Source organism: Tenrec ecaudatus, chromosome 10 (genome assembly GCF_050624435.1).
Source record: "Tenrec ecaudatus isolate mTenEca1 chromosome 10, mTenEca1.hap1, whole genome shotgun sequence".
Lineage (NCBI taxonomy): Eukaryota > Metazoa > Chordata > Mammalia > Afrosoricida > Tenrecidae > Tenrec > Tenrec ecaudatus.
This window is the reverse complement of record NC_134539.1, coordinates 2794801-2818737: the sequence shown is the minus strand read 5'-3', so window position 1 is coordinate 2818737 and position 23937 is coordinate 2794801. Positions and strand designations below refer to the sequence as shown.

Here is a 23937-nt window from a genome sequence, read left to right as displayed (position 1 = left end):
CACACGGCCCCCCGACAGGAGAGACTGGTCTGTCCCCGTGGGTGTCTGAGAGCAAATGCATGCTCACCCTTCTCCGGCGGAGCAGTCGGTGGCCTAACACTGCTGACCGCTTGGTTAGCTGCCCATAATGTAACCCCTGGGCTGCCGGGCAGTGAAAGGGCTGGCTGCCGGGCAGTGAAGGAGCTCAGATGGTCTAGTGGGACCAATGGGCCCAGCTGGGTACAAAAGGCTGAGAGAGAATCCTGCTGTCCCTGGGGAGCCTTCCCAGGCCCTTCTCAGGCAGCTCCTCCTGGACTGCAGCCCCCATGACCCACCTGAAAGGACGAATCTGATTATCTCATTACCTGAATGGAAAGAGACGGTGTGGCCCCAGATCCCCCCATCCCCCAATATCCCACAGGGCCGGGAAGTGGAGACGCACCTGATGCCTTTGTTCTGGGCGACGCTGTGCAGAGAGAGCCTGGACACGGCCGAGATGACCTGCGGACAGAGCAGAGAGTCACTCGCAAGCCCAGGGACAGGCCTGGCAGAGTCCGGTCACCTGGTTCTCATACAGGGCTGCCGGCGTCCCCCCACTGAGGCCACGGGACAAGGGGCCCTCCGTGCCGCTGCTTAATGGTGTCTCATATCCACGTGTCAGAGACAGGGACACGGAGGCCAGCAAGGAATGGTGACCGGCCCAGCGGGCCCAGCACAGGCCCACGCGTGAAGCCTGTCCTGCCTGTGCGACCATGTGAACAGCACCTGCCTCAGTCCGGAGGGGGGGCGCCAAGAGGGGAGTTCTGCACCAGAAGGGTCCCAGTCTCCCAGGCTGCTGGGCCCCCACCCTGCCTGCCTGTCCTCAAGCAAGGGGCCCAGCTGCCCTCAGTACAGACCATGGGACACAGGCAGTGGAGGGAGCGGTGGCTGGCCAGCCCTGGAGCAAAGAGGCCAACACATGCAGGTATAACAGAGCAGGTCACCACTCACGGACAAGGGGAGAGGCACCACCCTGCAGGACCCACGTGGCCATGGGAGAACGGGCAGATGGCCATGTGTGAGTGCACGTGTGTGTAGACAAGCTCATACATAGGTGGACAAGGGCCCATGAGTTTATGTGTGGGCACACATGTGTGAATTCACCTGTGTAGCATGCACACACTCCTGGGGATGTCGGCACGCACTCCTGTTTATGCATGTGTGTTCGTGTAAGTTCACTCATGCATGCATGTGCTTGTGTGTGTCATGTATGAGTGTGTGTCTGCACATGCTAGGGGGGCAAGGTAACAAGAAAACGACCCCGATAATCTCCTGCTGAGCCCACAGGCTTCCTGCACGCACAGCTTGGCCCTCCCTGTGACCCACATCCCCGGTCCCACAGCCTGTGCCATCCGCAGGCCAGCCTGGCCACAGTACTGCAATAGGTCCTCAGCATGTAGCTGTGCCCAGAGACGTCCCTGCTCAGCTCCTGGCCTGCTCCTCACACCGGAAGCTCTGTGATGGCTACACTTGGGCCCCCAGCAGGAGCTGGTGCCAGGCTCCAGCCAGCCATCACATGCGCCCATTCTTGTCTACCAGGGGAGGTGCATCCTGGATGCAGGCAGAAGTGAGCAGATACAGGATAGTCAGCTGTGAGTGGGAGCAGTGCCCCCCACCAGAAAATCTCCACCATGGAAAGTCAAGAAAGAAATGGGTTCCATTGACCACCCCCACGGCCCCCCATGTGGGCCCAGCAAGCCCAAGGCAGCCCCCCTCAACCAGATCCCAAGTACGAAACCTTACAAGCCCCACAGCAACCAAACACACCAACGGTCCTTGAGCCAACTGCGGCCCACAGCAAGCCTGGACAAAGCGGAGCTGCTCCTCGGGGTTTCTGAGACCATCAACCTGCATGGGAGCAGATAGCCTTGAGTCTCCCCCAAAGCGATCCTCGGTGGGTGGGTGGGTGGGTGGGTGCATGAGAAGGTGAGTGGATGGCTGGCTGGTTGGATGGATGGGTGGATGGATGGGTAGGTGGAACAGTAGTGGGTGGGTGGATGGATGAGAAGGTAGATGGATGGATGGGTAGGTGGGTGGGTAGATGGATGAATGAGAGGCTAGCTGGATGGATGGATGGATGGATGGATGGATGAGAAGGTGGGTGGATGGATGGATGGATGGGTGGGTGGGTGGATGGATGGGCAGGTGAGTTAGTGAGTGATGGAAGGATGGACTGGTCAGTAGATGAAGGTATGAATGAGGGAAAGGTGGGTGAGTGGGTGGGTGGTATAGTGAATAGGTGGCTAACTGGGTGGGTAAGTACATGCATGGGTGGGTAGATGGATGACGACATGCATGAACAGATAACTAGGAAGGACGGCAGACAGACAATGGACAGTGAGGGAGTCAATCATATGGCCCGTCAAGCAATTCTTCCTTAAGTGACGTATTGTAATCTGGACCCTACACCTGTGGCTATGACCCCATTCTGAAGGGTGTTCTCCATGACACAAATGGGGGGCTGGGGGTTAAGATGTGACTTCGGTAGCGGGTGTCGTGTCATTTTCCTCGTGGGTATCTTGAAGACTACTTTCATAGAGGGTGTGAAGCATGTCGCACCTGTTGTTCCTCGAGGCACCTGGAAGACGCCACCTGAGTGCAGGTGTGATTTAAGACTCCACCTGAGTGCAAGTGTGAGTTAAGACTCCACCTGAGTGCAGGTAAGATTTAAGACTCCACCTGAGTGCAGGTGTGAGTTAAGACTCCACCTGAGTGCAGGTGTGAGTTAAGACTCCACCTGAGTGCAGGTGTGAGTTAAGACTCCACCTGAGTGCAGGTGTGAGTTAAGACTCCACCTGAGTGCAGGTGTGAGTTAAGACTCCACCTGAGTGCAGGTGTGAGTTAAGACTCCACCTGAGTGCAGGTGTGAGTTAAGACTCCACCTGAGTGCAGGTGTGAGTTAAGACTCCACCTGAGTGCAGGTGTGACTTATGACACCCTCCTGTACAGTTGGAACACCCGTCGCCTCCCCTCACCTGGAGAGTCTCTGGGTCCTGGCTGAGCTTGGGGAGAAGCAAGACCTGCTTAGATTTTGGAACAACCGTGGCTTCAGGCTCTGGCCCCTGCTGCTGGCTTCCCTTGCTCTGACCTGCAGATTTGAGCCCACCGCCACGTGAGGCATCCCTCCAAGTTTGCCGAGTGTCTGTGGGACGCATTAGAGAATCGCAGAGTCTGGGACAAGAGGGCACAGACACAAGGGAGGAGGAAAGGTGGTAATGGAAGCAAAGAGGTGAACATTTGGGGCAGCTTCAGGGTCCGATTCCTTAGGACCAGGCTGGTATTAATTCTTGAAATCACTTCATTGACTATACAACGGCTTTCTATTGCGTGGACCATGATACACTGTGGGTAACCGGAGAAGAAGGGGAATTCCAGGGCACTTCACTGTGCTCGCGAGGAGCTTGAACGTGGACCCAGAGGCAGTTGTGTGAGCAGAAGAAGGGAATAATCCTGCAGGGTTTACGATCAGGAAAGGCGTACAGCATGGCTGTGTCCTCCCACCATGCCTGTTCAGTCTGTGTGCCGAGAAGCAGGATGCCAAGATGAAGAGTGCCGCCTCAGGACTGGAGGAAGGCTCATGAACAACCTGTGACGTGCGGTGACACAGCCTCGCTGGCTGACAGCGAGGAAGACCGAAGCCCTTGCTGATGAAGGTCAAGGATGGCGGCCGTCAGTGTGGCTGACGGCTCCAGATCAAGAAGCCCGAATCCTCCCCCGGGGACACCTTGGATCCCCCCATGATCAGTGGCGAGAAGGCTGAAACTGTCAGGGTTTGGTCTTCCTTGGATACAAAGTGCGCGTGGAAGGCGCCGTCAAGAGATCAAAGGGCGCACACACTGCATCAGGTCTGTCTGCTGCACAAGCCCTCTCTAGCATATTGAGGAGCAGGGGCTATGGCGGGCCTGACCCGGCCACGGTATTCTCCACGGCATCGCCTGCAGGTGAAAGTCGGGCACGAGGGCCGGCTGTAGCCCTGTGAACAAGGCAGCCATGCACACGAGTGGTGGTGCTGGAGAAGAAGATCGACACACTGACCCGTCGTGGAAGAAGCGTGGGCAGAGTGGCCCCTCCGAGGCGAGTCACACAGTGCAGGCATGTTGTCCAGAGAGACTGCATCCTAGGAACCATGGTGAGGCTGGCGCAGGACCGGGGGTATCCCTTCTGCCGTACATGGGGTCACTGTGGGTCAGAGCCCGATAGCCACGGCAGAGGAAATTACGACCACGGACGGACCCACGGGCACAGCAGCAGGGCCTCCCACAGGGCCTCAGAATTGTCAGAATCGGCACCCAGGTCCACTCAGTGCTCCCTGCCTGCCACACTCCCTCCCTGACACTGGGGCCTGCACAGATCACCCGCCAACCCTACCTGCCACTACTAGTCAGAGGCAGACGCAGGGAACAGGGGACCAGACCTGGCCCAGGTCACCCCACCTGGAAGGAGTCACATCTCACAGGCCCTCTGCTTCCCCCGTGTGCCCCGGCTGCCCCACAGCCCCATGCACTTCTGGACTGCAGCGGCACCCCAGGGCCAGGAGCCCACCCACGCATGGAAGGACCCTCATGGGGTGACCTCAACAGCCCGGTGTTCAAGGAGGCAATGCCTGGGTCCCTGATGTCCGCATGGAGCAGAGGAAAAGTGCTTCCGCTGTGCGCTTGCGCAAAGGGACAGGCCATAGACGGACAGACACAAACACCACTTGAGCTATGTCTGGGGACGGCTGGCTGAAGAGACAAGTTAGAGCACTTCTGGCCAAGTCCCCAGGGTCCCTGCGACTCAGTAAGCGAGGACCGCAGCCCTGCTGGCTGCAGCTGGTACTTGTCCGCCACCACCCCTCCTGAAGATGCTGCTGGGTGCTCCCCGGGGCCCGATGGCCAGCATCATTGCAAATCACCTCCATCTGTTGCCCCGGAAACTGGCCCATCCTATCTGCGGGGAGCCAGCAGCTCCCAGTCCTGCACATCCAGATGCAGCCCGTGGCAAAGGCTCTCCCCGCATGCACACACCTGTCTGTCTCTTTGACCACGGTCAGCCGGGCAAGCCATCATCAGGATACAGCGGCCGCTCGGGAGATGAATTAGGAAGTGCCTGCCATGGCCGGTTGGACCGGCAGAGAAACCAAAGCAATGGAGAGTCCACGTCTCCCAGCCACCCGACCTGCTCCCAGGATGAGCCCTGGGCACTGGATGGGAAATGTGGGCTGGGCCCCCAGACAGCCAGGCGGTGAGGTGGTGGGGGGCTGGAACCCAACAACCCAGCGAGCAAGTAAACCAAGAAGCAAGTAACGGCCAAGGCAGCCAGGGGCCCCCGGCTGGCCCTGGGAGCCAGCATCCGGTGGGTGGCAATGGGCAGTGAGGAAGGTCCTGTCCGCCGAGGTGACCGGTTCAAGGTCCGCCTGTTCTCTTAAAGCCCCACAAGAAGCAGGCTGCTTCCCGCTCTGCAGGGACAAACACACAGGGACTCGCCAGGCTGGCCGGCTCCTGCAGGTCACACCCAGAGCCTCCGCCCTCCCCCTGCCCTGCCCCGGGCCATGTCCTGCTGACCAGAGGCCGCCACACACCAGTCTGCAGGGTCAGCTCAAGGCTGCTAAGTAGGGGCAGAGAACATCAACGCCCACTCCCAGGGAAGCTCTGGAAGGTGGCCGGCTGAGCCACTCATCGGCTGTGAATGCAGGCCAGCCCTCCCCACGCTCTGCCCCTTCCCAGCAGGGCTGAACAGCCAGCTGCTGCCCTCTGGGGCTGGAGGAGGGGGGTAGGACCCCGCCTTGCAGTGAGGAGTAGGAGACACACCTCACTGGAGGTTGAGTCACTGCCCCACCCAGACCTCAGACAGACAGCCCCAGCCCAGCTTCTACCCTCAGACGTCTGCCCCCAGCTCCTCCCCAACCCCCCAATGCTCTGGTGTGCTTACTTCTGCCACGGTTAGAAGATGGATGAGAATGACATGAGTGACAATGACCACAGGAAGAAACAGCATTCTAGAGTGGAATAAGGTAACAACTGTAGGACTCTTCCTGAGATGACTGCGTTAGTGAACAAAAGATCCCTGGGGCTCAGGAAGCCTGAGGGGGGACGACTCCCACCTGCAAAGTGCGGATGACCAGACACAGAGGTGGGAGCCAGGGCGTGTCATCTGCTGCAACCACTATATTGCCAGCCAGTCCCATCCCAGCAGGGTCTTCCTGGTTCCCTGGGGCCTGGCTGACTCACACCTGGGAACCTCACCCTCCCTGCCACGCCCTTTCCCTACAGAGCATGCCCGGTGGTGATAAAGCTCCCAGTCCTGCCCTCACCTGCCAAAAGTTATCCGATAAGCCACTTGACTCATCACAACAGCTAGCTGACTTCTCCATCACCTACCATGAGGTGAAGGGGCCTTAGCTGGCTTGTTACTACATGTCCCCAGCCCTCTGCCAGACACCCAGCTCAGGTGCAGTCAGTGTGATGAGTGAGTGGATGGAAGAGTGACTGGATGGGTGGATGGATGTATGGATGTACGGATGGATGATTGGATGAATGGGTGGGTGGATGGATGGATGGATGGATGGATGGATGGATGGATGGATGATTGGATGGATGGATGGATGGATGGATGGATGGATGGATGGATGGATGGATGGATGGATAGATGGATGGATGATTGGATGGATGATTGGATGGATGATTGGATGGATGGATGGATGGATGGATGGATGGATGGGTGATTGGATGGATGATTGGATGGATGGGTGGGTGGATGGATGGATGGATGATTGGATGGATGGATGGATGTGTGCATGGATAGATGAATTTGTAGATGAATGTGTGAATGGATGGTATGTGGGTGAGTAGATGGATAGATGGAATGAAAAGGTGGTTGAATGTAGGGGTGAATGCATGAAGCCTGGGTGGAGGTTGAGTATGTAGGTGGATGACTGGTTGAATGGATGGGATGGTTTTGGATGGATGGATGGATGGATGGATTGGTAGATGGATGTGGATAGACGGGTGGATGAATAGATGGGCTGATGGATGGGTGGATGGCTAGATGGAGTGGAATGGATGGGTGGGTGAAATAGATGGGTAAATGGACAGAGTGAGTAGATGGGTGGTTGAATGGAGGAGTGGATGGGTGGAGTGCATGGACGGATGATAGATAGGTAGATGGGTAGATGGGTGAATGAATAGACAAAGGGATGGGTAAGGTAGGTAGATAGGTGGTTGGATGGCGGAGAAACAACGCCCAGGCCACTCACCCACTGCACCCCTCCATCTCTAGAAAACAGGGATTCCACTGCCAGCCCTCCTGTACCCTCCCCACCCCACCCCACGCTCACCAAGGTGTTCCTCCACTCAAGCCCACTGCTCCTGGTGAGGAAGCCACACCCCGCTGACCTAGGGGGGTCCCAATGGACATGCAGGGCGTGGTTTCAGAACACCAAGGCAGAAACTCAGCATGGTGGGGCAGGGGCACATTTCCTTTAGAGCCAGAACAGGGCTGGAACCCGCCCTCAGCGCCACCCTGTCCCTGGGTTCTTTCTGAACCTCCGCCACAGTCCCCACCTCTCCCTGTGGCAGGGGCAGCTGCCCACGGCTCCTCCCAGTGTGAGAAGTGGGAGGGGAGGGGGCAGCTCAGGACCACGGCCTGGGCTCAGGCTACAGGAAGAGGCCTGAGGGGAAGGGCGGTGCTGAGGTGCAAAGAGGGCGGGGGTTTGAGGACGGACGGTCCCCTGGTTGACAGGGCAGTAGCCCAGTGTCCAAGGTCATGTCACTGACCCTGCTGGCTGAGCTAGAAAGCAGAGCAGGCGCAGGCAGGTCCCAATGTCCCCTGGGAGTGACAGCTGCAGAGTGGCAGGGAGGTGGCAGGGACAAGAGCCAGCACCACTCAGGACCAAGGTACAGCTCTGCCCCCTTGGTGTCACCCCTGTGCCCCCCGCCCTCCTAAGCGGGGGTGGGGGGCAGGATAGCAGCTGGGCTGCCGTCCACATGGCCCCATCACGTGCTCACGTGATGGTCCCTGAGTGACTAGGAACGAATCCCAGTAACTGACCACTAAGCTCTGCGCAAGGGCGGCCCGAGGCTGGCGAGCTCCACGGAGGAGCAACGGACACCTTCCAACCAGCTGCTGCCCTCCGCTCGGGGCGGCAGGGAGGGGAGAGGACACGGCTGGGGGCGAGCCTGCCAGTCTTCAGCAGGGCAGGCTGGAACCACGGGAGTCCCCGTGTGGCCTGCTTGGCCAACACCACACCCCTCGTTCCCCAGCAGAGGGACAGGCTGGCAGGCAGTTCCAGCTCAGGTGGGGTGTCCAAGGCATCCGCCAGGTAGAGCACCCCGTCCCGGGAGGCCTACAGCTAGCTTGTGCCGGCACTCCCTGGAGCTCCTACCACACACACCCCAGGGACCAAGCCACAGACAACATCACTGGGGTGGCAGCTCCGTGGGAGGGGATCCCAGGAGGAGTGATGTTTTATGGTGCAAAGGAGACCCCCAAAAGTCAAACAGAACATGAAGAGATGGTTTTTTAAGTCTTATGCAGGGTGAGCAGACAAAGACCCACAGGCAGGACGTGGAGGAGAGAGGACATCATAGCGTCCCAGGGTCCCTGAAAAGGGACATGGAGGGCAGAGGAGGCTGTCACAGACTCGTGGCTGGTGGCAGGTCACTTCACCAGTTACAGGTGGGACTCAGGAGCAGGGACAGGGTCATGACAGAGACAAACACAATATGTCCCACAGAAGAGCCTGCTCAAGGGTTTTCTAAACAAGGCAGCTGGGCACACTGACAGGGTGTGACTCCTGACTATACAACCCCGTATGACAGCCTCCCAAAGGGACACACCCAGCCAAAAACCCAAGGGAGACCGTCCCTCCGTGGTGGTCAGCAGAGTGGGGGAAATCCACGTTCAAATGCTCTCTGCACCCGCAGCTTCGCAGTGCCGACCCTGCAAATCTCAGCCCAACTAGGAACCACCGCGCCAGCTCAGAAGGAATTCCATGGAGGCTTCAGCCACACAGGGACTCTGCAAATACATAGTGTGGACGTTCACCCTTTCCGCCGCCTTTTCCCAGGAGTCCTGTGGTGCAGTGGTTATGTGTTGGCTGCTGACCACAAGGTCAGCAGTTTGAAACCACCTGCCAGGAAGTGGAGGTAGCTGGGTGGGGGGGCCTGAAGCTTTCTCCTCCTGTAGAGAATTACTATTTGAGAACCCCACAGGGACAGTTCTACCCTGTCCCATAGGGCCACTCTGAGTCCTAATCACTTTGGCTTTTAGCCTCCTGTAAACTAAGTGCTCAAATTTAAGCCCAAATAGAATGGTGACCTTCCAGAACACTGGCACTGTCACCAAGCTACACGTGTGTTAGTCTGGGTAGACTACAGAAACAAATTCATACACACACTCGTGTGTATAAAAAAGAGCTTGATATACAAGAGCAATTGCATATTGAGAAAACACCCCAGCCCAGTCCAGATCAAGTCCATGAGTCCAATATTAGCCCATACATCCGGTGGCAATCTATAAAGTCCTCTTCAGACTCACGCAGCACATGCAATGATGCCAAATGCAGGAAGATCACAGGCCAGCGGTTGCAAAGTCTTGTGGATCCAGTGGCGGTAGAAGCATCTCAGTGCTGGCAGGGTTCTCCACGTGGCTCCTCCAGTTACCAAGGCACAGGGTCTACCAGTGAAGTGCCATGTGTCTTGTCAGTAGAGCGTCTCTCAGGGAGAGAGTCTTGAGTTTGTCAGTAGAGTCTCCAAGGGAATGAGCAGAGAGAATCTTTCCTGCCTCCCAGGAGGAAAATATAGGAATTCCTAGAATCCTCGGGCGAAGGCCATGCCCACCAGAGGCCTCATTGGCTATGACCCGATTGGCAACTAGACTCCACCCCTTTGCTCTTAATCCTCTCAAGTCCTAGAGTGACACAGATGACGTCACCAGCACCACACACACACAGGTACAGCATGGTGTGTTCACGTCCCCACATGGACACAGCACGCGCGCACACACATGTACACACATCCGATAGGCACTACCAACTGTGCTGTGATGTGTACCCGGTCTGGACCTCCCATTGCTCACTCCAACCAGGGCAGCTCAAGGTCAGCCATCGAGACACACTGCCTGAGCCCCCTCTGTGGCCTGGACCCGGCCCCTCCCCAGCCTCGGGCCCTCCCCTGTCCCGTCCAGAAAGCTGACAGTCAACTCCAGGGGCTGAGACCATTCACGACACGGGCCTTTCTTTAGACGTGGGGCACGTCACAAAGAAATCGACTTAGCATCTACAAACTCGAGTTTAAACGTTGAGTCCCGCAGACATTCTGCCCGCTGGGCCCATGCAAACACACCAGGTTGGGGGCCCAGCGGGAGGGCAGCAGACCTCTGGGAGGTGAACCTCTGGGCCCAGAGTCAGCAGCCTTTCAGGGCTGCCCGCAACTCACTGCTCTGCCCCCTCCACGCCAGGAACTCTGCTTCTTCTGGAAGGGCCCATCAGTGCACCCGAGGCAGCCCAGCCAAGGGTGGTGGGGAGACTCGGGCCCTTCCAGAAGCCTCACTCACAGGTTCAGCGGCATGTGGAATCTCTTCCAAAGTCGGCACCCCACAAGCTACAAAGGACATGGCAAATCTTCCAGCCAGGCGCCTCTCTGGCTCAGGGGCTTCCTTGGGCAAGCATGCATCCCTGGGGCCTTCTGCTTGTCAAGTGTTCTGCAGAGGTGGCCACCTGCAGTGTCTGGACAGCAGCACCTGTGTCCTGGGGAGACAGCCTTCTGCAGACCTACGAGCACCCTGACTCCTGATGCCCCCACACCTACACAGTCCACTTCCCTAGGGCCCTATGTATCAAGAGCTCAGGGTCCAGGTCTCTGAGCTACTGGGCAGGTGGGCTTGCTGGATAGTGGTCGCCACCTTTGTCACCCAGGGCTGCGAGGGTCACCCCAGTAATTTGCTCTGCAGAAAGCCTGAGGTCCAGGCCACTGCCTGCATACTCTGCAAATATCAGAGTCCTGGGACCCTGGCTGGTCTGTCCGCCCCCAGGAGACCGCTGCTGCCTCCCTGACCTAAGCTTTATGCCTCCTCTCAGGTCTGGTCTGAGTCAGGCCTGGGAAGAAGTTACTGGAACAAGGGAGGGATGTCCAGGAAGAGGCCAGGCTGGAAAGGAGACATCTGGGCCAGGGACACCCCCAGGATCACTGCCCAGATCAAAGAGGACGCTGCTCTGAGAGCATCCACCGCCCAGGGGTGAGCAGGCGAGCAGGGATGCTGGGCCAGTGTGGCCACAACCAGACTCAGGAGCAGGGTGGCCATTGTCCTCACTGGGTGCTGTGACCAATCCCAGAGTCCGAGTCCCACCCAGCAGCCAGGTGCCCCGGGCAGGGGAGGCTCCAGTGTGAAGCTGGAACCCCAGCATGGTTGCTCCCAGCAGACAGATGTCAGCCGGTGTGCAGACTAGGGCCGGGCGATCTCCCGCTGAAAGCCAGCCAGGGCCACTGTGGACATAGCAGAGCCCCGTCCGACGGAGAACACGCAGGGCAGTCCAGACAGCGGACTCACCGCCAACTCTCCGTTCTGTGTTGCGTGTGTGTGGCAGCAGGGGGTCCCTGAGAACCAAGTCTGATGGCAACAACACAGATCGGGGCAAAGAGAACACTGCCCCTTGTCGCCCAGCCCTGGATCCCTGGGGTCCAAAGGCAGTTCCTGCCCCATCCCTTGGGCAGCACCCCCGTGCCCCCCACCAGGCATTGGCCCTATTAGTATCCGCAGGCAGGCAGAAGCCATCTATTCCGAAGACCACCCTCCCCAGACGGGCTTCCAGATACTTAGCGTTTAATTTCCAGATCAAGGGCAGATTCCATTAGCACATTAATTGTATGCACACGCAATTTAATTTCCTCCTCCTCCTCCGCAGAAGCAAAACCGACACTTCTCCCAATTAAAGGACGGGGGCCTGGTGAGCTGGTTAATTATTCAAGGGTGAGAAGACGGAATCAGCATTTAGATGAAGTGCCGCCAGCCAGGGACGCCCGCCCCCGCGTGCCCCACCCGAGCCCTCAGACAGGGCAGTGGGGGCAGCAGCGGTGGGCGCTTGGGGCTTGAAGGGTCCCTGCCATCACCCCTGTTTGGGAAGCAGGGGCTCAGGGAGGGAAAGACACCCCTCCCAGGGTCCCAAGTGGCCCCAGCACATCCAAACCCGTCCCACGGCCAACACCTGGCCCCCGGAAGCCAGGAGAGATGTGCCCACTCGGCCCCCCGAGGCTGTGGCTCTGTTCAGAGGCAGGGGCCTCATCCTGCTCCCACAGCGTGGCTGCTGGTGTCCAACTGCCCACCTCCCCGGGGGCAGCCCAGGCGTGGCCCCAGGACGGGACTGCAGTTGCGCTGAGACTCTGCGGTCTCAGGGAACCACTGAGCCGGGCCCTGCGTGGCCAGCCCTGCGGTCAGCCGGGGCTCAGATGGTTCTCACAGGCTGTTGGGCACATGGGGCCTCTCCTGGTCTGAGTCTGACGCCCTGCAGAAACCCTTTCAGCCCGACCGCAGCACATGGGCCTCTGCAGAGACGGAGCTCTCTTCTTCCCTCGCACCGTCTCGGGCACCCACGGGGGCAGCTCCGCCCTGGCCTGTAGGGACGCTGTGCGTGGGCATGGACTCGACGGTGAGAGTACAACTCCATTTCGGAGGGGGCTCTCCGCTGTGCTCACGGACAAGGTTGGGGTGGGGTCAAGGCCTGAACTTATGAGAGGTGTGACCCAAGCCATGCCCTTTGCTTCTGATACACGACAGAAAACACACACACGCACACACACACACAGCCCCAGTTACTAGTCTCTGCATGGGAGCCATCTGGGACACAGAGAGAAGCCCTGGGACTATCCGGAGCGGGACACTTCAAGATCTCTGATCTCTGTCTGAAGGAGCAGAGGCCAAGGCTGCAGTCCGAGACAAAGGGACTGAGCAGAGGGGCCAGGACCAGAGGCCAGGGGCCGAGACCAGGAGACCATGTGGGACAGAAGCAGAGGGGCAGCACCAACAATGGGATTGTGAGACAGTAACGGGGACGTCCTGGTCCACAGGCACAGAGGTCACGGGGTCACCTGGCTGAGAGGCTGAGGACCACAGAGAGTCCTCGCTGCTGGCTGAGCCTGACTTGCAGTTAGCTGGTAACCCCCTCACCAGCCCCCACAGCTCACAGATGGTCTGTAAGCTCCACGTGCTGCCACATAGAGCCCTGGCACCCACCACAGATGCAGAGTGCCAAGGGAGGGGCATCAGTGTCAGGTGGCCAGGATGTGGGTGGGTGGGGGTCGCTTGTCTGACCCCTGCCTCGAAACACCAGGGAAGCCAGGGGAGGTCGGACAGGAGTGCCCCATCCTGCAGCTGCACACTCTCTCCCACGGCCCTCAGGGCCATGCCAATGCACGGCGACCTGACAGCATAGGGCAGAAGTGCCCAGGAAGTTTCCCAGACTGGGAGCAGAAAGCCTCGTCTCCAACCCCCACCCCCACCCGCAAGAAGCCCCTGGAGGATTCTACCTGCTGGCCTTTCAGAAGAGTGGCCTGCTCCCTGCCTGGGGTGCAGAGCTCTCCCAGGTACAGGTGAGGTCACCAGGAGCGGGAGGCTCAGAGGTGACAGGTTATCTATATGTCTCCATGGCATGTCACCTACAAAGCTCGTTTTCTTCCCACCCCCACCCCCACCCCCAGCTCAGCCCGTTTTATTAATGCCATGAGCGTTCCCAGAGGCAGGCCGAGACTCTGCAAGTAGGAAGAGTTCGGTGCTCCAGGAATTATGCATGGCCGTGGGCCCCCCCCCGAGGGGCGCTGCGGGGTGCCCCCTGGATCAGTGACAGGCAGTTGGTTAATGGGCACCGGGGCACACTCTCTCAGAGGATGCCCAGGGAAGGGGCACAGCAGCCAGGGGCTCGGGGAGGCAGGCGCACCCCACGCCAGCCTCCACACTCTCGGTCGTGAGAAACGGCCTGCATGTCCGAGACCTGTGGGGCCCTGCACGGGCCAGCCTGGCTGCAGCCAAGGGCCCAGCGGGCGGGCTCTTCCTCCCTTCAAGTCCCCGCCCATGACAAAGGACGATGGTGTCCCCCAAGGCCCAATGGGACCCTCGCTCCTTCCTTCAGAAAAAGCAGAAGAGGTACAGACCAGGAGACGGGTGTGCGGGGGGAGGGGGCGAAGGCCGGACATAACAATCCCCCCCCCCCCGACAGAGGCAAAAACTGTCAGCTACCCCCACCCAAAAGCCCTGCTCCCTCTCTCCTGTGGGGCCAGGTTGGGCACATGTCCCCTCCCCCTGGCCCACAACACTGACAATGGCCTGAGAGTGAACCATCCTCCCTCCTGGCCAGGGACTGTGGGTGAGAGGGCAGGCACCGGGCAGCCCTCCTGCACATGAGGTGGGCACTGCACACTGCAGAGGGACACAATGAGCCACCAGAAACCTGGGACCTGGGGGAGCCTATGGCAGGCAGGTCACCCACCGCTCGCAGTGTCCCTGAGCAGGTCACCACCATCTCTGACTCCAAGGGAACAGCATGACACATCTTTCCCATCACCTTCTCGGAGCTAGGGACACCTGCAGACCTAGCCTCCTACCGCCCTCCTGCTGGCACGCTCTGGTCCCCACAGAAGTCACAGGCTTCTCAAACAGGGCACCCCGAGGGTTGGGTAGGAGGGGACAGGACATCAGTGCATCACATACCCCTCCCCTGGAACCAGGCCATCTCCACAATGGCACCACGGTGCATGGGGAAAGGAGGGTGCAGGTAGGGTGGCAGGGGCCAGTCCTCAGGAACAGTTACTGTGTGCACACTGCCCACTACTGTCAAGTCCACTCTAACCCGCAGCGACCCTACAGGGCAGAGGAGAGCCGCTCCTTAGAGTTTAGAGACTGCAAGTCTCCACAGGAGCAGACAGCCTCATGTTTCTCCCTCAGAGAAGCTGGTGGATTTTAACTGCTAACCTTTCGGTTACCAGCCTGGGGCATAACCCACGGCACCACCAGGACTCCTTGAACTCATCACCGGGTGGGAGGTAGTTGCTGGAAAGGGGCATCTTGCTTGGCAGGGGGTGGAGAGAAAGGGAGACCGTGGAGCCCTGGACTCCGGGCCAGACAGTGAGGATGAGCAAGGCTCCCTCTGGGGGCTCAAGGAGGAGCATTAAGGACACCCACACTCTGGGGTGGGGTCTGATGGCGTCAGACAAGTGGAGAGGGTGGTGCTGTCTTTTGGGGGGAGCATGTGACAGAGCAACGAAGGTGAATGTGAGCCAAGGGTAATGCCGGACCACTGGGGGACTGTTCCGCAGCCACAGCAAGGGCCGCCTGCCACCGAGACTGCCCCACCCCCTCCAAGACAGGAGAGGCGCTCTCCTGTGGTCAGACAAGCAGGACCATCAGGTGAGCAGACGAACGACCAGACCCGGGAGAAAGGAGCTCCTCAGAGCCATCCACCACTGGGGTCCCCCTGAGGGCAGCATCTGCCCAGCAATGATGGGGGTGGGGTGGAGAGCTGGCTGCAGGGGAGGGGGAGGGCGCGAAGATCACTGTTGAGCCCACATCTCACAATAAGATGTATGTGAACTACTGCGTGGGAGCAAGCATGCTGGGCCACCCTGCATCCAGACCCCCAGAAAGGAGGGGTGTGTGCCGCTGAGCACCCAGGAACCCCTGGTGCCAGGTCAGAGGGCCAGCATGAAGGCCAGGCACTGCGGAGCCCTGTCCACACCCTGGGCACGTCCTCTGTCCCAAGACCCAGAAGGGCAAATCCACTGGGAGCAGGCTGGGCTACAAGTCCGGGGGTCAGAGCAAGACACCCCCTACCCCCTCCCACCGCCCCCAAAACTGCTAGCAAGCACTGAATCTGATTGTGGGGATAGTTGTCCAAGCATGGCTAGGACAGTGCCGGTCCCTTCTGCTGCCACGCTGTGGATCACCCTGAGCCACACCGAACAAATCCCCCAGCAAGACAGACGGACGTTACAACCCAGGGTGTTTCATGAGTTCAAGAAGCGACAGATTCATGGCCCAAAGAACTTGCAGAATCAGGCTCCAAGATGGAGGGCTGGAGTGTCAGGCCACCCCGCAGCTGCACAGACACACACGCAGATGGCGTGGGTGCCCAGTTCCTCGATGCCAACTGCACCCCTCACATACACACTCAGAGCTCTGCTCCTCTTCCGGGGGACCCCGCTGGAGCCCCAAACCACAGCCCTTTCTTTGGAAGGCCGAGAGCTATCTTGGGGTGACGAACTCTCAGGAAAGGCCTCTCAACCCCATGAAAGCAGACCCAGGGGCTCGGTCATCAGCCAGGGTAGCTGGCTGTGTCCTGGGACGAGCCCTCAGGTGTGGGCACCCCTGCCCTCTGTGAGGCCCCCGGGCACAGACCCCATGCTGATAAGCCCTGCCCCCTGAAGGGAGCCCCAAGGACGGATGCCGCTATCCCCCGCTCCAGGGTGGGCATGAGGCAGGCTCCCTTGCTGCCCAGGTCAGGCCGAGGCTGAGGACAGCGCCAGGTGGGCCAGCGTCCCCAGTGTTGCCTGCCCCGGAGCCACCAACACCTTTTCTGCAGCTCAGCCCTGCCCCCACTTGCCACCCCTGCACCCTGAGGGGCCATGAGGATGAGGAACGTGTCCACTGTGTGAAGATCCTGGGAAGCCCACCTCCCTGAGGACCCCCCACTGTGCCTGGGGATGGGCTTCCAGTCCAGAGACCGAGGGCCAGAAAGGCTTCCCGCTCCAGGTGCACGTAGCATTCCCCACCCCAAGTGGGGTCCAGGGAGGGGCTGGCCTGGAGCAAGTGTGGCAGATGGATCCTGGGAGAGTAGAGACCAGAGGCTGCACACCCTCCTGGTGGCGGGGACTCGGAACAGACTGACCCACTAAGCCATCATGGTGAGAATGAGGACAGTACCCTGGGTGGGAGCAGGACTCCGGAGGATAGTGTCCCCGTGCAAACCGGCCAGGGCTCTGCTCCAGAGGGGTTGCGGGAGGAGCTTCTCTAGACTCTAAGCCTAGGACCAGGAGAGCCCAAACTGTGTCCACCCCATCCCCACCTCACAACTCCCGTGCATCGGGACCCTGTCACCGAGGCTCCGCCGAGTGCCACCACCAAACAGCCACCCCCCCAGCAGTGAGGCTGCACCGTGATGGGAAACGTCCCTGGGAGAAAATGTCAAAAAAAGAAAATGCCTGAGGGGGTCCCCGAGCCACTTTGCAAAGAGCCCTGGCAGCCTTGGAGTCCCTTGTCCCCATGAGAAGCCCCCTAGAAAACAAGACCACGCACACAAACGTGCACACACATGTGTGCAATTACACGTGCACACACACCTTACACCCCAAAGTCTGGCAGGAAAGGGGAGCAGGAGATTGGGGTCTCCCCAGCACGACCTGCCTGGCTATCGGCGCTCCTCGGCTGCTGACTGGGCCGCTCCGATAAGACAGGAAAAAGGAGCAGGCGGACACAGCGCCCGACACCATTACTGGGGCTGGACGCTTGCCAGAGGCCTGGTTGGGGGGGGGGACACACACAAAACTCTCTTTGTCAACAGGAGTAGTGGGGCACCCACAGAGACCAGGCCAGAGAGGCCCAGAGAAAACAAGAGCTGGGCCTCCTTGCTCCAGAGCCAGGGACCCCTAGCCAGCCAGAGGCTGGCACTCGCAGGACATGGCATGGGCACGTGGGCGTCTGGTAGGGAGAGGGAGGTGGGGATGGGCTGGGGGAGTGGGGAGAGCAGTGTGACCCTGCAGTCTGAGTCCAGCCCACCGGGCCACTGGGCTTACCCCAAGCAGGCTAACCCAGCACAGGACATGGTGAGGCACCCAGCCGCCCACCTATGTCCCGGACGGTACGGGATCTGTGGTCCTGCAGTGCCTGGGTGGGCAGTCAGTCACAGCCCAGCCTCCTGTGTGCAGACAGGAGCTGCTGACATCACCTGGCTCTGCACCACCACTGGCCGTCTGCCCCCAGGACGGTCACTGCACCACTCTGAGCCCTCATGTCCTGTCCCTCGGCCCTCGGGGGAGAAGCCGTGAGTCTGGGGTGGCGATGAGCTCTCCCAAGAAAGCCTCTTTCCTTACCTGTCCCCACCGTGGGCTTGGGAGGACCAGCCTTCGGCTCCAGAAAGCCCTGGGCTCTGGACCACTCTTTCCCTGAGAGTCCCCTGGCTCCTCTCCCCGACCGACCCCTTCCACATGCAAAACAAACCACCCCACTTCCCTCCGGTGGCTCCGACTTCCAGAACCCCATGTCATGGCCAGGGACCTTCCAGACGGTCCGGCTCCCATCAGCCTCTGCACCACAGAATGAGACGTCCCCTGGGCCTTGCACCGTCCCCAGAATCGTCAATGTTGCAGTTCCTGCGTCCGTCCATCTCGCTGAGGGTCCTCTACTCCTCTGCTGCCCTTCTCTCTGCTCGGCACGATGTCCTTCCCGGGGACGGGTCCCTTCTGATGACCCGTCCAAAGGGCGCTTCTCTCGAGAATGACTGCCCTGTTTGCCGTCAGCCCACGAGAGGTCCAAAGATCCAAAGCCAACACCACAGCCAACAGGGCCAAAGGGCCAAAGGTCCAAAACCACAGGTCCAAAGGTCCAAAGCCAAGACCACAACCCACAGGCGTCAACTCTCCAGCGGGCCTCCCTGCTCGGCATCCAAACTTCAGGTGCAAAGTGGAGACAGCAAAACGCCACGTGACGCCTCTGTTCTCCAACACCTGCACGAGGTCCTGCGTGGCGGGTGCCCCACGCAGTGTCCTTTGACCTCTGGACCGCTGAACCGTGATTGAGTGTTGACTGTGGATCCAAGCAAGGTGGGATCCCGACCCCTTCAGCCTTTCCTCCGTCCACCACGATGTTTCTACGGTCCGGCTGTGAGGATTCCGGTTTCCTGGGCATTGAGTGGTCGTTGTCCCCCCTGATGGCCGAGGTCCCGGATCTGCATCCAGCAGGGGCTGCTGTTCCCCCTCGCTCTCCGCAAGCAAGGCTGTGTCGTCTGCACGTGGCAGGTTGTTCACGAGCCTTCCTCCAATCCTGGTGCTGGTTCTTCTTCGTAGGCTAGGCTAGAATCGCATGATTTCTTCCTATCCCTCCCCGGTCCCGGCCCCCAGAGGCCCAGCCTGCATGTAGGGACAAGCTCTTACGTCACAGGAATGACTCTCGACCAGTGCAAAGTCAAGTTGAGTGTTTCTTTATGACCTATCAGAGGGCTGGGAACCCACCAAGCCAGAAAGAGACACTCTTCTTTCTCGCTGGCATGTCTTGATCAGGTTCACTCATCATAAAATGTGGGGGCATATGCTGCCTCCAAAGTACCGTTAACACTGGAACCCCACATACGGGCCTGTGGCACAGAGGGGCATGTCTCCTCCAATCCAGGCCCTGCTCACCCCCAGAGCCCTGGAGGTCGTGCCCCGGGCCCCCTGCTTTTACAGCCGAGGAAGCTGAGGTGGAGGAGGACGTGGCTCAACCGAGGCCACCCCCCTGGACCAGCACTGACCTGTGACCACGCTGAAAGAGCAGGGAGGGCCCCACACCAGCCCCCCCCACCCCCCGAGGTGGACAGTGGACTTCACACAACCTCCGAGCGCGCTGGACCCACCCAATTGCCCGGTCACCCATCCAGAGTCGCGGCCCCCACCCCTCCCGCTGACTTCCATCCCTGATCCCTCGGCCCTGGCCCGGCCCAAGCGTCTCTGGCCCACATGCAGGAGGACAGTACCTCCCCTCCCGCGGCACCACTCCCCATCATGACCTTCTCCGAGGGGCGCCCGTCGCTCTTCCCCATTTCCCTGCTTCGCCGACTCCATCTTGCAAAGTGACTGAGATTCTAACGCCATTAGACATGATTTAATTTGCTTTTGCTAATGATGCGCCCCCGGTCTTGGGATGGATGTCTTTCCTTCTTTTCCACTTGAGCGTCATCTCGGGGTGGCTTCTCCAGCTAAATGAGTCGGGAGCCCATTAGACACTTCAGAGGGGGGTGACAGGGCCCTGGGGTACCACTGGAAGTGACTCTGAAACAAGGGGGGTCGCCGAGGGAGAGCAAAGGCAGCAGAGAGCGAGTGAGTGTCCAGCAACGGGCTTCTGGGTTCAGCACAGACCTCTCTGTCGACCCCAATCCATGCCCACTGCCCACACAGCCAGGTGTCCGGGATAGAGGCCAGGCACGCCCCAACTCTGTCCCTGCAGTGGGCCCATGAGGCTCCAAGTGGAACGTTTGGGGCAGGGGCACTGCTGGGTCCTCCACTCGCCCTACAGGCTGGTAGAAACCCGGATTGTGGTGCCGCGAAGAATCTGTAAAGTCCCACGGACCAGACCCCAGAAAAAAGACAGATCCTTCTTGGAAGAAGACGAGGAGGTGGCGATTCTGTCTCATGTGCTTTGGGCATGTTGTTGGAGAGCCCAGTCCCTGGAGATGGGCATCCTGCTTGGTAAAACCGAGGGGCCCCGGACGAGGTGGACGGATACCACGGTTGCAGCGGTAGGGGCGCAAGGCCGGCGGTATTTCCTTCTGCTGTGCTCGGGGGTCCCTGTCCCTGGGTCGGAACGGACTCAGTGGCACCGATGATGGGAAAGCACGGTCCCAGGGCTGGTGTCGGTGCCTCTGGGAGTGCTCCCACGCCCTGCAGCCCCCTTGACGAGGAGACACCCCACCCCACCCGGGCTGTGCCGCCGTACCTGGCACACCAGTTTTCTCTCCAGAACAATCGCCAGGTGGGTGTGAACCACTGACTTTTGGTCGCCTCACCACCTGCCCCCGGAGACCCCTGCACACAGAGCAGAACCCAAACCCAAGTGCTGTCTGGGTCCAATCCCAGTTCCTAACCCAGGACCCCCGGGCCCCACCTTCCGTGTCCTAACCTGGGGCCCCCAGACCCCACACCTCCATGTCCTAACCTGGGGCTCCCAGACCCCATACCTCCATGTCCTAACCTAGGACCCCCAGACCTCACACCTCCATGTCCTAACCTGGGGCCCCCAGACCTCACACCTCCATGTCCTAGCCTGGGGCTCCCCAACCCCACACCTCCATGTCCTAACCTGGGACCCCCAGACCTCACACCTCCATGTCCTAACCTGGGACCCCAGGCCCCACACCTCCATGTCCTAACCTGGGGCCCCCAGACCCCACACCTCATGTCCTTCCTCTACTGTCTTGCTGACCTGGCATCCGAGGACCCAGCCGGTGGCCACATCTCTATCCAGACACTCCCCCTGCCCCGCTGCAGGGCACCCCACAGCAGCGTGCTGCTCCAGAAACTTCCATGGGCAGGCAGAGTGCCCACCCATCACCAGAAGGCTCAGCATCTCCACAGAGCTGGCAGGAACCGGAAATGACAGTTCCAGGGACCAAGTGACTCCCAGGGCCTCACCCCAGCAGGGTGCCAAACCCACAGCCATCAAGTCAACACCACCTCATAGCGGCCGCAGAGGCTAGAGCCAAGCTGCCCTGTGGTTTCCAGACTGCCCTCCTTGCAGGAGCTCACAGCCTCCTTTCTCTCCCGAGGAGCGGCTGGTGGGTTTGAACTGATGGCCTTGTGGTTAGTTGTCAAATGGTTAGCCTCTGCTCCACCAGGAGCTAGAAAGGCTTTAAAGTTACATCCTAAAGAGCTCAGAACCCACAACCCTCCGTGGACCTGCCCAAGGCCACACTGGGACTGAGGGGATTCCTAGCCAGGGGCCTTCCATGTCCCCAAAGGTCCAACAGCTGTCAGCCATCCTGCCTCTCTCAGCCAGGGGTCAAGGGTTGCCTGCTCAATTAGCTGGGAGGAGGGCACAGAGCATTCCTCCGTGCTGGGAGGGAGGCAGGCACCCAGCCACTTTTTGCCAAACTATTTCTATCTTTGATGGAGAAGAATTTAAGTCAGGCAGTGCTGAGCGTAGCCGGCAGATGTGGTCTGTCAGGCGGCAGATGGACATACAGCCTGCCCTCTGCTCCCTGTCCTTCTGGAGGGGGGGCACGCCCGGGCAGGCCAGGCAGCAAGCTGCCCCCTGCTCTCTGCCAGGTCTGAAGGCTGGCGCTATGGAGAGGAGGGAGCTGGAGGGCATGGGGGATCCTGGCTGTGTCTCAGAGCCCCAGCGCACCCAGAGGAAAGGCCTTCGAGAGGCTTTGGGAGGAGGTAGTGCTGGGCTGGCCCAGGTGGCCAGTGGAAGGGAGAGGGCCCAATCACTGGGCAGAGCTACCACCAGGCTGTGAGACCCAAGCCTTCCCTCAAGGTCCATGCCCAGCGGGAGGTCATTCCGCCCACCTAAGCCTTCCAAGCAGGCCCTGGTCCTCAGGACCCCACCTTGGGGGGAGCCCTGATTTGTCTACCACCCCTCTGACTGCTCCCCAGCTGTCCTTGCTGGCTCTAACACTGGTTTCCTGAGGTGATGAGCCCCCAAATGGGGTCCCCAAGTCCCCAGAAAACACTCCAAGGCCTCACCCTCAACTCCTCCACTGCCACTCACCTTCCAGGCGGCTGGTGTGCCCCACATGGGGTCCAGGAACCAGGTGTGAATCAGCGCCTCTGAGTGGGAGGCAATTTATAATTAGCCCTTGATTAATTAAAACGCAGGAAGATTAACAAATAAATGCTGTCAGTTTCGTGGTCACGCTCTTTAGAGGACACGCTTTGAGATGTTTCAAGCATCCCAGGGGGCAGAGGTGGGCACCTGGACCAGGTGGTGATCCTGAAGGAAGCAGCCTGTGAGCCCCCTCCCATGGGGAACGGAGCTTGTTGGACCGCTAAGAAAAGAAGAGGTTCCCTCCTCGGAATGAAAGTCAGAGGGAACCTGGTCTCTCAGAAGCCCAGCCTCTGGTGGAGGTCCAGGCCCATCCGAACCAGAGATGGACCCCACAGGGCCAGGTGGACAAACTTCCAACCCACCCTGACCCTGTCTTCTCAGAGATAGCCAAAGGCTCCCCTCCCCTCCCATCTGAGGCTGGCGAGCCCCCTGCCCAGGAGACCCCTCCCCAGTGACCACCAGGCTAAGCACAGAGCACTCTGGCAGTGAGGGGTTGAACGGTGGGCTCAGCTCACAGGGCCGACCCCTGAGGCCCCCCTACCCTGTGGCCCAAGGCAGGACCCAGCCTGGAATAGTCACAGCCAGGAACTGTGGGACTCAGGCTCAGTCCTGGGGCCTAGTAGGCCTCCATGCCAGGCCCTCGCCCAGGAGACTGCCCAGCCCCACTTCTCATGTCCACAGCCATTGCCAGCTTGACCGGGAGAGGACCCTACAGGACCCGGGAGCAAGCCTCGCCATAGGCCTGGCACAACCCCGCCAGCTGGGAGACAACTCAGCCCATGCAGGCCTGGGCCTGAGCCAGGACCAGCCACCTCAGCTGCTCCATGGGGCCTCGCCGAGCTCACGGTACTCCTGGTGCCCAGGGATGCAGCCGACTGCAGGAGGAGCGCTGGCCTGCGGTCAGGAAGCTGGTCAGGCCCGGCCGTGGTGCCTCCTGGACAGAGCCCGGCCCCCCAGAGCTGACAGAACCTGCTCCATGCTGCAGCCTGGCCCTCACGGGGCGGAGGGCAGCACCCCCACCCACATCCTGCTCTGAGCAAGGGGCAGGCACTGCTGGGCTGGCAGGGTGGAAGCCAGGCCCCACCCACAGCAGCGTCCTCTGCCCTGGCTGTCCAGGGCCTTCCCGGCCATCACACCACTGGGGAAGGGAGAGGAGCCCAGTGGATGGGGTGGGGTGGGGGGGGCAGTGGGGGCCTTTAAAGCTGGGAGTCTGGGGGAGATGAGAGTCACCTCACGGCTACTTCCTGTCATCCAGTCAGTTCTGACTCACAGTGACCCCATAGGACAGGGCCCTGTGAGTTCAGAGACTCACAGCTGACAGGAGGAAAAAGCCTCATCTTTCTTCTGAGGGGCCGCTGGTGGTTTCAAACTGCTGACCCTGTGGACCCCAGGCCAATGCATAACCATTAGGCCCCCTTGACTACAGTGGGTATTTATTCTACT

General features: G+C 60.0%; 1 protein-coding gene across 2 annotated transcripts in view; it reads right to left on the bottom strand.

Moving 5' to 3' along the window:
* VAV2 (vav guanine nucleotide exchange factor 2) overlaps nt 1-23937 on the bottom strand; it is a 115727-nt gene that overhangs the window by 51258 nt on the left and 40532 nt on the right. For both annotated transcript variants that reach the window (XM_075559841.1, XM_075559840.1), the window contains exon 3: nt 422-480. In XM_075559841.1, coding sequence (XP_075415956.1) covers nt 422-480 — 59 coding nt within the window. The remainder of the gene's footprint in view (nt 1-421; nt 481-23937) is intronic.